The sequence below is a fragment of the Clarias gariepinus genome, chromosome 18 (assembly GCF_024256425.1).
Source record: "Clarias gariepinus isolate MV-2021 ecotype Netherlands chromosome 18, CGAR_prim_01v2, whole genome shotgun sequence".
NCBI lineage: Eukaryota > Metazoa > Chordata > Actinopteri > Siluriformes > Clariidae > Clarias > Clarias gariepinus.
The window spans coordinates 2,510,126-2,523,741 of record NC_071117.1 but is presented as its reverse complement, the minus strand read 5'-3'; the positions used below and the strand labels follow the sequence as shown (position 1 = coordinate 2,523,741).

Below are 13,616 nucleotides of genomic sequence, written 5' to 3'. Positions count from 1 at the left end.
TTGATTTTTATTGCAGAATTTGCTTTGAGAGATTGAAGGGCTTAAGATTCACTAACAGGCGATTTTTGCGCCACCTGTTGGACTTTCGTGGACTGCACTTACATTTTCCCCAAAAAAATTATATATATATATTTTCATTTACAAAACAGCTTGTTGTATATAGGAATATGTGAAGTCTGTCACATAGTAATTTTAAATAAAAAAAAAAGTTGCAAATAAAGTACGTTTAGCTGTTTCTGTTGCTGTTAACATATAATCATTCACAGTGACTTTACGCCCCTGATGACTTTTCCAATATGGCGGACGCACTGTCGTGACCTTACAGACTGCACATGCGCACATTTCTGCGTAATATGGCGGGCGCCTGACTCCACTGCCCCCTGGCGGACTGGAGCGGGAGTGCCGGGGCAGCAGTGAGGGGAGTGACTGCAGTAGCATCAGTTTCGCGGGTTTAGAGCAGATTAATAAAGTAATAAAATGTCGGATGATGAAAAACTGCCGCCCGGGTGGGAGAAGCGCATGAGCCGGAGCTCGGGTGAGTGCAGTGTGTGTGAGTGAGTGCGCGCGCGTGCAGGGAAAGACATTCCTGACGTATGTGTGTGTGTTTTATAGTGCGCGCGAGGGAACACACAAACACACCCGCAAAGCTAACCGTGTCAGGCTAAGCTAACTGGCCACTGCAGGGGTTTAGATCCAGGCGTTAGCACCGAGGCTAACATTAGCATTGCATTAATCCTGTTCACTGTAATGTGAAGTAAACCTGCAGTGACCTGAAGTAACCCCGGTGGGAGGAGGAGGAGGAGGGAGCACGGAGCTGCAGCTAGCCTAATGCTAACACTGCTAATGCTAACTCTGCTAACGAGGAGCTGATTAATAACGCGGATACACACACCCTCACATTATAGCTATGGTGTGTGTGTGTGTGTGTGTGTGTGTGTGTGTGAGGAATCTGTTCTGGAGAGGCTTCTGTGAAGCTCCTGTGAGGCACCAGACACAGAAACACACTGAGGACCAAGACTCACTGTGGTGATCCTCCTGGTTCCTGTGAGGGTTCCTGTAAGGTTCCTCTGAGGGCTTTTTCAGTGTTCTCCTTAGGCTCCTGTAAGGGTTCCTCTTCTGATTGTTCCGAGGTTCCTGTGAGAGTTCCTCTAAAGTCCTTGTTAGTTTCCTGTGTGGGTTCCTGTAAGGTTTATCTGAAGTTCCTATGAGGGTTCCTGTAAGGTTCCTCGGAAGTTCCTGTGAGGGTTCTTCTCGGATTCCTGTGAGAGTTCCTGTTCTGATTTCTCTGAGGTTCCCGTGAGGGTTCCTCTGAAGTCCTTGTTAGATTTCTGTTCAGCTCCTGGTAGGTTCATTTGAAGTTTTTGTGAGGGTTCCTCTGAAGTTCCTGTGATGTTTCTTGTTCAGGGTTCTTCCTGAGTTCCTGTTCTGATTGCTGTTTGGTTCCTGATGGGTTAATCTGAATTTCTTGTTAGTTTCCTGTAAAGTTTTCTGTGTAAAAGACAGCAGGTAACAGCACAGTAATTCCCAGGCCCTGACACACACACACACACACACACACACACAGATAATCATAAACACTCCTCACTGCTGCCTCGTGAGTCAGAGGTCAGAGAGTCAGATGTTACCGGCTCTGTGTGTAAAGAGTTCCTCTACGCTCCTCAGATATCTCTATGTTCCCGAGATAACATCTAATGAGTTTTCACGTTCTCAGATCATCAGGACGAAAACGTGGACGGGGGGTTTCTACAAAAACACTCGACACAAGTCATGAAAGTCTTTAATCGTTCTCTCTCTATGCCCCGCCCCTTTTCCAGGCAGGGTGTACTACTTTAACCACAGCACGAACGCAAGTCAGTGGGAGCGGCCGAGCGGGGGCGGGGGAGCAGCGGTGGACAAGGTGCGCTGCTCTCACCTGCTGGTCAAACACAACCAGTCACGCAGACCGTCGTCATGGAGACAGGAGAACATCACACGTACCAAAGAGGAAGCGCTGCAGCTCATACACAGTGAGTGTCTAATAAATATTAACGAGTGTCTGATGAATATGAGTTATTAACTAGAGTTTCATTGCGACAGTGCATAACCAATCAGCATTGAGCTGTGCTCCCAGCCCCGCCCACGGGCATTGTTGGTTAGTTCCCACTAGGGCTGATTTTCTGCAGGAACTTGACCCATTTTTTTGTGTGTGTGTAGAGTATATAGATCAGATAAAGTCTGGTGAGGAGGAGTTCGAGACATTGGCATCTCAGTTCAGCGACTGCAGCTCCGCACGCAATGGAGGAGATCTCGGCATGTTCGGCAGGGGTAAATACACACACACACACACACACACACACGCACGCGCACACAACATGTCCGTGTTCAGACGTCCGTTTTCATTTGAGTTGTTAAAATGTTCCAGTTCCTCTCTAATCCTACAGGTGGCGCAGTGTAAACTATCCACGCACTGTTAGACAGAACAGCGCCCCGTGTGGTCAGAGTGAGTCATTTGCTAAGTTTGATTGAAGTCAAGTGAGTAAGGAGAAATGACTCGGAGTTCGACGTTGAGATATAAACACCTCATTAAAAGTGTTGCGTGGTCTCCTTACAGCTTTTTGTGCTGAATGTTCACACTCTGCCCACCTTGGCCCTCAAAGCCAACTCTGAGTGATCATTCGGTTCAAAATAAACAAACTCTGACCTTTTCATGAGGTTCAGGTCCCTTTTGTGGTTCTGTCAGCCTGTGCACTGTGATGGTTTGCTTCAGACTCGCTCTACCTCGTCTCAGAGTATTTAAGCCCCGATGGCTTGGCGTAGACAGACCACTGGGACGCACCAGAGCGTCCGCCATGTTGGTGCAAATTATTCACCAATTTTCAGCATCGTCAAGGCTGATCCGTTTGAAATATAAATCCCCTAGGAGGAGTATATCAAAATCTATTGGGTGCATTTTGTAAAAAACACAAAATAACTGGCATCCTGTTAAGTTAAGCCCATGACATGCATAGTAAGTAAGTTCTTCAGTTCAGCTCAACAAGATCTAAATGTCCACTGGGTTTCAAGGGGAGCATGCAGGAGAAATGATTCAGCCTCACCAGTTTAGAAGAATCAGTCTGAGAGGACGATAAAAGAAAATATCTGTCCTTTAAAGCTGTGCTGATGGTGAATATTGCTAATTTCGTAAAATCGGTGTTCACAGACCAATGCAGTGGAAAACAGCTCTGAGATACCGGCGATAGGGATCGGGGATTTCCCTTGACGATTTAAAGCCAGAGAGACAACACTGTGTGGGATAAATTTTCCTTCTGCACGGTTGCGGTTTTGGCCACATGATCGCAATGTTCGTGAAGGGGGACAAAGATTTAGTCAAGTGGATTGGTATGATTTACATTGTCTATTCGCATTAAATGCGTAAATAAGACTCACTTTGTCCGACTTATGAATGTGCTCCAAGAACCGAACTCGTAACTTGTAAGCAATGTTATTCTGGCAGTTGGGCTGATGTCTGAGGGGTGGAGACTTTATTAACAGTCCAGCAGGTGGCACTAGTGTTGTATACTGTATTAAAAATCAACTAAAACTTAATCTAAAGGAGAGGTATTGTTTTAGGGGTGTGTAATAGAAAGTAAAAATATACTTACACACAATGTGTAGATTGATCTGCTGCTTTAACCTGATTCTTTGTGTGTGTGTAACAGGTCAGATGCAGAAGCCGTTTGAAGAGGCCTCGTTTGCGCTGAAGATCGGGGACATGAGCGCTCCGGTGTTTACTGATTCTGGGGTTCACATCATCCTACGTACAGGATAAATCTCATCCCTTCACCCCTTCATCCCGTCATCCCTGTCTTTTATTATACTGTACATAAAAGTCCATGGACTTTAATCCAGATCTTGCACACACACTCACACACACACACACAACACACACACACACACACACACACACACAGTTTTCAAAAAAAGTCATCTTTAATAAAAATAATTGAGTTTAAAGTGAAAAATCCGACCTCGCCTGGCATCAGGCTTCTGATTGGTTCTTCTCCTGCTCCATCATCACATCTTTCATCTTCTGTCCATCACCACCTTTATTATAATGCGTCCCTGACGCCTTGTCAAACCTGCAGCGATGGATAATGATCAATAAATATGATTACATGATGAACAAATCTGTCTCTCAGCCTTAGTTTAATACACTGCTGTTTTATCATGTAGTCCTGTGAAAAAAGTATTATTTTATAAATGAGATCAAACAAATGTTAATATTAAAGAGAGATAGATTAGGTTAATACAAAATACAGTTTTTAAATGATTTCTTTCATTAGGGGAAGAAAACTGTTCAAACTTACCCGACCATATGTGAAAAAAGTAATGTAGCCCTTATGCTAAATCATGAACCACATTTTTTGGAAAGTTAAAGTTCACTTGCCACACCCAGGTGTGATTACTGCCAGACCTGTTGAATCAAGAAATCACTTAAATAGAATCCGTCTGATAAATACAGTACCCCATTTCAACCATAGCAGTTCCGGAATTAGTGACTGATTTCGAACCAGTTCCTTGTTTTCAGACAGCTAAAGCACCAATGACTGCTGGACTAGAACAAAGAACCACTTGGTCAGGGTCTGGGGGGCAGGATTATCACAGCCAACTTCAAAAACTCAATATGCAATAGGCAGCTCAAATGCTTTCTAGTAATAATAAAACCTGAAGAACTGTTTGCAAAACCATGTTGAAGTTTGCTGCTGTTTGCCACCAAATTTTATTCATTTTTGCTGCTAGTGCTAGCATTGCCGCTAACATTGGTAAAGTAGAAATGTGCATGGATGTACAGTGGTTCGCAAAAGTATTCGGCCCCCTTGAACTTGTCCACATTTTGTCACATTACAGCCACAAACATGAATCAGTTTTATTGGAATTCCACGTGAAAGACCAATACAAAGTGGTGTACACGTGAGAAGTGGAACGAAAAACATACATGATTCCAAACATTTTTTACAAATAAATAACTGCAAAGTGGGGTGTGCATAATTATTCAGCCCCCTTTGGTCTGTGTGCAGTCAGTTGCCCAAAGACATTGCCTGATGAGTGCTAATGACTAAATAGAGTGCACCTGGTCCATGGTGACTCTGGACGAGCTGCAGAGATCTACAGCTCAGGTGGGGGAATCTGTCCATAGGACTACTATTAGTCATGCACTGCACAAAGTTGGCCTTTATGGAAGAGTGGCAAGAAGAAAGCCATTGTTAACAGAAAACCATAAGAAGTCCTGTTTGCAGTTTGCCACAAGCCATGTGGGGGACACAGCAAACGTGGAAGAAGGTGCTCTGGTCAGATGAGACCAAAATGGAACTTTTTGGCTAAAATGCAAAACGCTATGTGTGGCGGAAAACTAACACTGCACATCACTCTGAACACACCATCCCCACTGTCAAACATGGTGGTGGCAGCATCATGCTCTGGGGTGCTTCTCTTCAGCAGGGACAGGGAAGCTGGTCAGAGTTGATAGGAAGATGGATGGAGCCAAATACAGGGCAATCTTGGAAGGAAACCTCTTGGAGTCTGCAAAAGACTTGAGACTGTAGCGGTGGTTCACCATCTAGCAGGACAACGACCCTAAACATAAAGCCAGGGCAACAATGGAATGGTTTAAAACAAAACATATCCATGTGTTAGAACGGCCCAGTTAAAGTCCAGATCTAAATCCAATCGAGAATCTGTGGCAAGATCTAAAAACTGCTGTTCACAAACGCTGTCCATCTAATCTGACTGAGCTGGAGCTGTTTTGTAAAGAAGAATGGACGAGGATTTCAGTCTCTAGATGTGCAAAGCTGGTAGACCCTAAAAAACTGGCAGCTGTAACTGCAGCAAAAGGTGGTTCTACAAAGTATTGACTCAGGGGGCTGAATAATTACGCACACCCAACTTTGCAGTTATTTATTTGTAAAAAATGTTCGGAACCATGTATGAATTTCGTTCCACTTCTCACGTGTACACCACTTTGTATTGGTCTTTCACGTGGAATTTCAATAAAATTGATTCATGTTTGTGGCTGTAATGTGACAAAATGTGGAAAAGTTCAAGGGGGTTGAATACTTTTGCAAGCCACTGTATATAGTGACACAATGACATGACTTTCTAACCAGTGGGGGAAAACAAGCCTGTTCTTTGGAGGTCTTTCTTTACTAGTGCCAGGCATGAACTATCACTTGGCTTAAAGTGAAACACGCTAAAATATCTCAAAAAGCAACACATGATGCTGGGATATAAAGAAATTCAAAAACAGATAAAAAAATATAAAATAATTGTATCAGTGTATCATGTATCAGGAAGGCGGCAAATACTTTTTACAGCACTTGTATATCTGTAACGTGAGTAAGATTTTCTCCTTTATACAGACTACTTTCATCAATAACTGTTCAGTCCTTTTTTTAAAAAAAAAAGAACAAAATTTTGATTTTTAATGGGTTTTTTTTTCAAAAAACATTAAATTATCTGTTTCTTTATCGTTGCTTTGCTTGGATTCAGTCTGATCTCAGCAGGTATGACTCAGGCACTCAGGGAAATGAAGGAGACAGATAGAAGCCATTGCTTTACAGCCAAAAAGACAAATGAGCTGTTGTTCATGGTGATATGAGTCCATTTTATTTTTCCATTTTAATCAGATCATGCATGTATAGTATCCTAACATCTCAACCTCAAACTGAGAGAAATAAAACCAAGAACCACATAAAGCTCTTGGCCATGTTCTGTCAAGTGTTCATGAACACGGATGAGTTTAAATGTAAAACCTGAGGTTATAGCAATAGTTTCCAGTATGTTTTCCTTATGGAAAGTAGAAGCAAGCCCTACTATAATCAGACTCTTAAGGTTTTAAAACCATCAACTGTGATAAAGTGTTATGTAACTCGGAGGGCTAAGGCACTGAGTTACTGATCAAACGGTCAGTGGTTCGAGCCCCAGGTCCACCAGGTTGCCATTGTTGGACCTTTAAGTAAGGCCCTTTACCCTTTTTGCTGCAGGGGCACTGTATCATGGCTGACCCTGTGCTCTGACCCCAGTTATTGGGGAGACCAGGAGACTACGCTATGCAAACATAAGTATTTGTCCAAACCTGTAAATTATTGAATTCAGGTGTTTCAAACAGGCCCCTTATCCCTAGTGGAAAGAAATCCTAATGCCTCAGCATACCAAGACATCTTGGACAATGCTATGGTCCTAGGACTGTAAAGACACGGTTTGAGGGATTTGAACTCGACTGGCCCGAACACAGAGCCCTGACCTCAACCCCATCAAGCACCTTTGGAATGAACTGGAGCAGAAATGGAGAGACAGGCTTTCTCATCCAACATCAGTGTCTGACATCATAAACGCTCTACAGAATGAATAGACACAAACTCCCACAGAAACACCAACATCTTGTGGACGACCTTCCAAAAAGACTGGAAGCTGTTAGCTGCAAAAAGGATAGTGGGACCAACTCCATATTGAAGTGTATGTATTTGGATGTAACGTCATTCCAGATTTGGACAAATACTTTTAGTCCATATAGTGCATTTTGAGTTATATTACAGATTATATTATTATTATTATTATTATTATTATTATTATATCTATGTATAGAAGAAGAGGGCACATCTATGTCAGTATGTACAAAAAGTACACCCACTTTTGCACTTCTTTCGATACAGCCTTTGTACTTCTTAGCACTGGCCACAGGAAAGATCATTTTGCAGGATTATAGTATTACTGCTAATCGCTACAATTAGCCTCATTTTAAACACTAGCTGAGATCAATGAGATCGAAAACAAACATGACTGGATCAGGAGTCAGATTAAAGCAGACTGAATGTTAGTGCTCTACGTGATTGGATTAAGAAACATCGAACCAGTTGCTGATCTGTTTAAAAACAAGATTGTAATGATTTTTACATTTTTTTTTTAGAAAAGAGCATGCTGATGTTGTAATACTGGTGATTTTAGTGTGTGTGTGTGTGTGTGTTATCAGCTTTCACTGGCAGTCAATCTGCTGATTCAACATTTGCGATCACAAAGTAAATACACTGAGTAAGACAGGGTGATGAGTAGCCGGGGTTTCCGGTAAACTCCGAGTGTTTTTCACTTTTCCCTTTTTATTCTTCTTATCATTTATTAAAGTGTTGTTCAACAGCTCAGTGTTGGAGTGCCACAAAGGAAATACATTAGATTATCCAAATTATATGTGTAGTTTGAGAAATCCAGGAATGTTTCTAATTGTCCATCAAAATAGTCCGATTGTGCCCTGGTACAGGATGTCCCTTAGGAATTTCCACACACACTTACTGTAATTTAGGAGGAGTTCTGGGGTCCAACAGGGTTTAAAAGAGTGAGAAGATGAACAGATGACCAGAGATCCAAAGCCGGTAAGGTCAACCTTTCTATTTTCAAATGTATTACAAACCTATAAGGTCCAGAATTTGAATGAAATAAAATATAACTTGTGACATTAATACATTTCCTATGCAAAATATATCTGCTTCTGCTGTGAGCCATAAAATAGCCGTGTTGCACATGTCTTGACAAGGAACAGATATTAAAGCTGTTTAAATTGATGGTTTAGGTTTAGAAGCTGAACCTCTGCTTTAGAATCCAGCTGTGTTTTGGAACAACTGGAGAAGACTAAATTAAGAGTAAGTCATAGTAGTGTGAGCTAATCCAATTTAATTGTTATTTGTGACACTGTCTTCTTCTTTAGATAAAACTGTTCCGCTCTTTTAATCTAGAAGGAGTTCTTCTTCCTAAGGTATATCAGTATTTTGTGTAATGTTTCACACATGTGCACTGTATCACTGTGTGTTGTATCTCTTTACCCAGAACATGATGTTCTCAGTGTGTTCAGCAGTCTGGACTCTCCTGCTCCCCCTGCTGGTTCGGTGTACCCCAATGTCTACAGAACTGTTTCCAACAGATTGCTCTGATGTCTACACTAACGGACAAACGCTCAGTGGAGTGTACACAATCTACCCTACAGCAGACACACCGGTCCAGGTGTACTGTGACATGGGGTGTCGGGAAAGCACAACAGAGGATGCAAAGTGGACGGTATGTCAGAGACAAAAACCTTAGTGAGAGGTCCTTGTTTTGCCTTTGGTCCTGCTAAAGTGTTACCTTTACACCAGGTGTTCCAGAGGAGAATGGACGGCAGTGTGAATTTCTACAGACCATGGGAGCACTACAAGAAAGGATTTGGGAACAAATATGGAGAATACTGGCTGGGTGAGAAATAACGAGTGTATTCTGAGCTGAATTTTTGCATAAATAAAATAAACACTAAATTTGAAAATAGAATACAAATAAAAGGGTTAGATGCACTGTAAATGATCATAATTAACATGATTATCTTTTATATTGCTAGCAAGTTATAGGCTAGAATTTAAACAGCCTTCATGTATTTGATACATTAAACCTAACAAGTCATCAAGTACAATTATTAAACCTGTAAAAATAAAATTTCTTAAAAAAATTAAATGAAACTACATAAATATATAAATTAATGTTGGAACAATTTTTTCAACCATTTTTATAAAAAAAAAGAAATCAGGAAGCAATTGGTCTTATAAATTTGACACTTATAGAGAATGTGAAGCTTCCTCACACTGTGTTGCTTGTTGGGACAAGGGGGTCATCTTGTGAGGTACATGCACTGTGTACTATAGTTGCTTATAATAATTCTGCTTATAATTTGTGACTTCATTTACTTTGAAATCACTTCAAAGGGCGCATTTTTTGGGTTTGTTTTAAAAAAATATGTTTGCCTGATAATGAAATGTGACTTTTTTTACATTTGTGGTTTACTTTTTTTCCAAATTCATTGAAATCACATAGTTCAAGATCAATCTCATAGGAATGCTGTGAACAATATGGTCCAAGAATATAACAAAGACTCAGCAAATTGGAAATGGTGAACTTCTTTTTAGTTCAGTATGTCAGTATGTACTCCGGTTTCCTCCCACAGTCCAAAGACATGTAGGTTAAGTTGATTGGCATTCCGAAATTGCCCGGAGTGTGTGAATGAGTGTGTGAGTATATGTGTTTGTGCCCTGGGATAGGATCCAGGTCCCCGCAACCCTGAATACAGGATAAAGCAGTATAGAAGAGTCAGTGAGAGAGTGAGTGTTTTTAGTTCTATAAATCTTAGTAGTTATAGTGTATAAATTGTTAACAGGTTAATGTTAATTTTGTGCTTGTGACGTGCTATAATAATATTGGGATTGTTTTGGACTTGTTTATGAAGCTAAAATTGCAAGTGCAATAATTTTTCCAGTTTTTAGGGATTCATTTTTTGAACGAAAAAAAAAAAATCTGCCAACAGAAAATGATATTTTTCTTTTTTCAATTTTAGTAACATTTAACTAGAAATGAGCTTAATAATCTTTAAGTTTGTTGTAACTCGTATTTTAAGAAATAACCAATAGGTTTAGCTGGATTCAAGAATATTTAAATTGCTATGATGTCATACAAATCCTGCTTCCTGTGCCTTTATCTAAAATGGAGAAGGGAGAAGATGGAAAATTGGAGAAAGAGAAAAGAGAAGGGACCAGGAGAAATAAGATCGCAATTTCAAATTATAGTATTTTGACAAACTATTAAGGATAAATAACACAGATCCATACTTACAGCCCAAGTCTAGATCACACACTCTACTCTTTGCTCAGATTCCCAGGCAATAAACATTATTCTGCTTTTTGGACTGAGCGTATGGCCTTTGTGTTGAGAGTTTAGAAAAAAGAGCTTTTGAGTGACTTGGTTGAAAACCTGGAAGGCATGTTTACACTCACACTTTTTAAAAAAAAACATTTATCAAACCCAACATTCCTATCGGAAAACCTAAACAACCTCCGACTTCCTAGCAGAAAGGCCTCTAAACACAACATCGTTCAAATTATAGTGTGATGTCAGTTTCACATTGGTTGTACTGGAAAAATCTGCATAAGTCTTATGTTCTTATAGTCTTATGTTGTATAACTGTATGTTGTGTATGTAATGTAACACCTTGACAGGTTTGGAGAATCTCTACCAACTCACACGGAACAGGAAGTATGAGCTGAGAGTGGACCTTCAGGATTTTGAGGGAGTTTCAGTTTATGCTCAGTATTCATATTTCTCTGTCGAATCTGAAGCTGAGGGCTACAGACTCCACGTTAGCGGCTTTATCAATGGAGGCGCAGGTGAGGAGGAGTGAATGCATGAATAGAATTTGGAAATCCCATGATAATGCTGCTGAAACAGGCTAAAAATGCCATACTAATAGACACCTTTATCATTCTTAAAATTACCTTCCTGTAATGATAATTATTCATTTTTAAGATGATGGTGTAAGACTTTTTAATTAAACCTGGAAAACTCTGTCCATATTGATGGCTTTTTATCCGCAGGAGATTCTCTTGAAACAAGCAATGGGCAGAAATTCTCTACCTTTGACAAAGACCAGGACACTAATGAGGAGGGAAACTGTGCTAAATCCTACCTCGGGGCTTTCTGGTACAACAAGTGCCACCATGCGAACCCTAACGGGATATACCTGTGGGGACGTGACGCGACACACTTTGCCATTGGTAATGTGTGGTATCATTGGAAAGCCTATGATTATGGTTTAAAGTTCATCACTATGAAGATCAGACCTGTGCCTGCAGCACAATGATGCGTTTCTGTTAATAACATCTGTGTTGTTGTTGGAAGTGGTGATGGTTTCTTTCATTCTCTCTCTCAGTTTGTGTGTCTTGTACAATTGTAGGCCCATTTGACACAGTGATATTTGTTGAATACTGTCTTCCCATGTTCTCATATCATTACTGTATTTTTTTCTACCATATTATTTTGCAGAAGTTCATAAATATGTGCATTTCTCTACCTATTGGTGCTCATGTCTTTCTTAATATTGTAAGAAAATAAATGTATAATATACAGATTCCAACATATTTTCCCAAGAAAACTGATGAACTAGTGATAATGAATATAGGCTTGAGCTGGCCTCTTGTAATGTGGTACCCCATAAGTTAGGCCTCTATTGACCATGAGTAGCATACTGTGGGCTGATGGTAAGCACTGCATAAGTGGTCCAGATAATTAAATGAAAAACAGCATAATCTGCATGGTGTGATAAGGCCACTGAAAAGTGTCTGGGGCCCTGTGTACCCTTAAAGGCATATCCTGGTACTACCACTCTGTTTGCCTCAATAGCCAGGACCACTTACCAGTCACCTTTGGTACGGTTGAGGACAGAAACAAAGCAGGTTGGTCCTGGATGTTGTACAAGGTTGTCAGTAATTGATAGGGAGGTAACAGTCATTCTTGGTTATCTGACTTAGCTGACAAATGTCTTTACAAAGCTGGGAGACCCATTAGCACCACTACAATTAGGCTGGACCAGATGCTGGCTTTCACCATTTTAGCTACCACATCTTCATTGTCCTGTCAGTGGGCTTCACTTTATGGTCAAAATGTTAAAGCTGTTCAAATTGATAGGTTAGGTTTAGAAAATGAACCTCTGCTTCAGAATCCAGCTGTGTTTTGTGAACATCTGGAGGAGGCTAAAATGATTGTAAATTATAGTAGTGTGAGTTAATCCAATTCAATTTTATTTGTATAGCGTTTAAACAATTGACATTGTTGCAAAGCAGCTTTACACAATCAAAAGAATTATTTAAGTTTGTATGAAATGTGTATGAATCAAAATGATAAAATTGTACAAAGAAAGGAAAAACTTCCCGAGATGGTAATAGGAAGAAACCTTGAGAGGAACCAGACTCAACAGGGAACCCATCCTCATCTGGGTGAAAACGGATAGCAGGGATCCAATCGAATGTGCTTTGTATATTATTTTATAATGATGTTGCTTTTATATTCTTTGGGTGATACTGTATTAAGTAATAACACATCCTGGACAAAACTTTATCCGTCACAAAATTTTATTTGTCACATACACAATATGTCACATTTTATTGATACAGGACTTTGTGACCTAGAAAAGAAAATAAGAGCGTCAAATACCAATAGGAAAGAATGTAAAATATAAAAGCTACAATAATAAGTAATTCTGTTACAATAAAATATAGTATACAATAAAAATGTACTGCAGAAATAAAGTGTAGAAAGTATATGAAATGTGTAATGTGCAAACAGAAGCAGTATGGATGGTGATAGAGTGTAAAATAAAACGATGAACAGCAGTGGTATCGTCCATCAATAGTGTCCTATGCAGTGTGCAAGGAAACATAGCAAATCTAGTCAGTTGAATACTATGTGGAGTTCTGGTTAAGAGTCTGTAAAGGCTGCATGGAGAAGCTTCTCCTCAGTCTCTCTGTGTTGACCTTTAGGGAGTGGAGAATCTTCTCTTTTAATCTGGAGGAATTTTCTAAAGTTCTGCCTCCTGAAATCTATCACTATGCTGTGTAATGATTAATACACATGCACTGTATCACTGTGTGTTCTATCTCTTTTTCCAGAACATGATGTTTTCAAAGTTCTCAGTGGTCTGGACTCTCCTGCTCCCCCTGCTGGTTGAAAGTACTCCTGGTTCTCAGGAACTGTTCCCCCGCAGATTGCTCTGATGTCTACGCTAACGGACACACACTCAGTGGAGAGTTGTTCTGTTTGATCAG

At 40.3% G+C, this 13,616-nt stretch overlaps 2 protein-coding genes across 2 annotated transcripts; both read left to right on the top strand.

Moving 5' to 3' along the window:
• Nucleotides 1-395: 395 nt before the first annotated feature.
• pin1 (peptidylprolyl cis/trans isomerase, NIMA-interacting 1) lies at nt 396-4,145 on the top strand. The gene is made up of 4 exons (XM_053476428.1): nt 396-535; nt 1,815-2,006; nt 2,194-2,304; nt 3,678-4,145. Exons 1-4 carry the CDS (start codon nt 478-480, stop codon nt 3,785-3,787), a joined length of 471 nt encoding a protein of 156 aa, XP_053332403.1. The 5' UTR covers nt 396-477; the 3' UTR covers nt 3,788-4,145.
• A 4,391-nt stretch (nt 4,146-8,536) lies between these two features.
• Nucleotides 8,537-11,933, top strand: LOC128506427 (microfibril-associated glycoprotein 4-like). Its single transcript, XM_053476853.1, has 5 exons — nt 8,537-8,645; nt 8,830-9,057; nt 9,135-9,231; nt 11,016-11,183; nt 11,391-11,933. The coding sequence occupies exons 2-5, from the start codon at nt 8,833-8,835 to the stop codon at nt 11,654-11,656; spliced, it is 756 nt and encodes a 251-aa protein (XP_053332828.1). The 5' UTR covers nt 8,537-8,645; nt 8,830-8,832; the 3' UTR covers nt 11,657-11,933.
• The last annotated feature ends 1,683 nt before the right edge of the window (nt 11,934-13,616 follow it).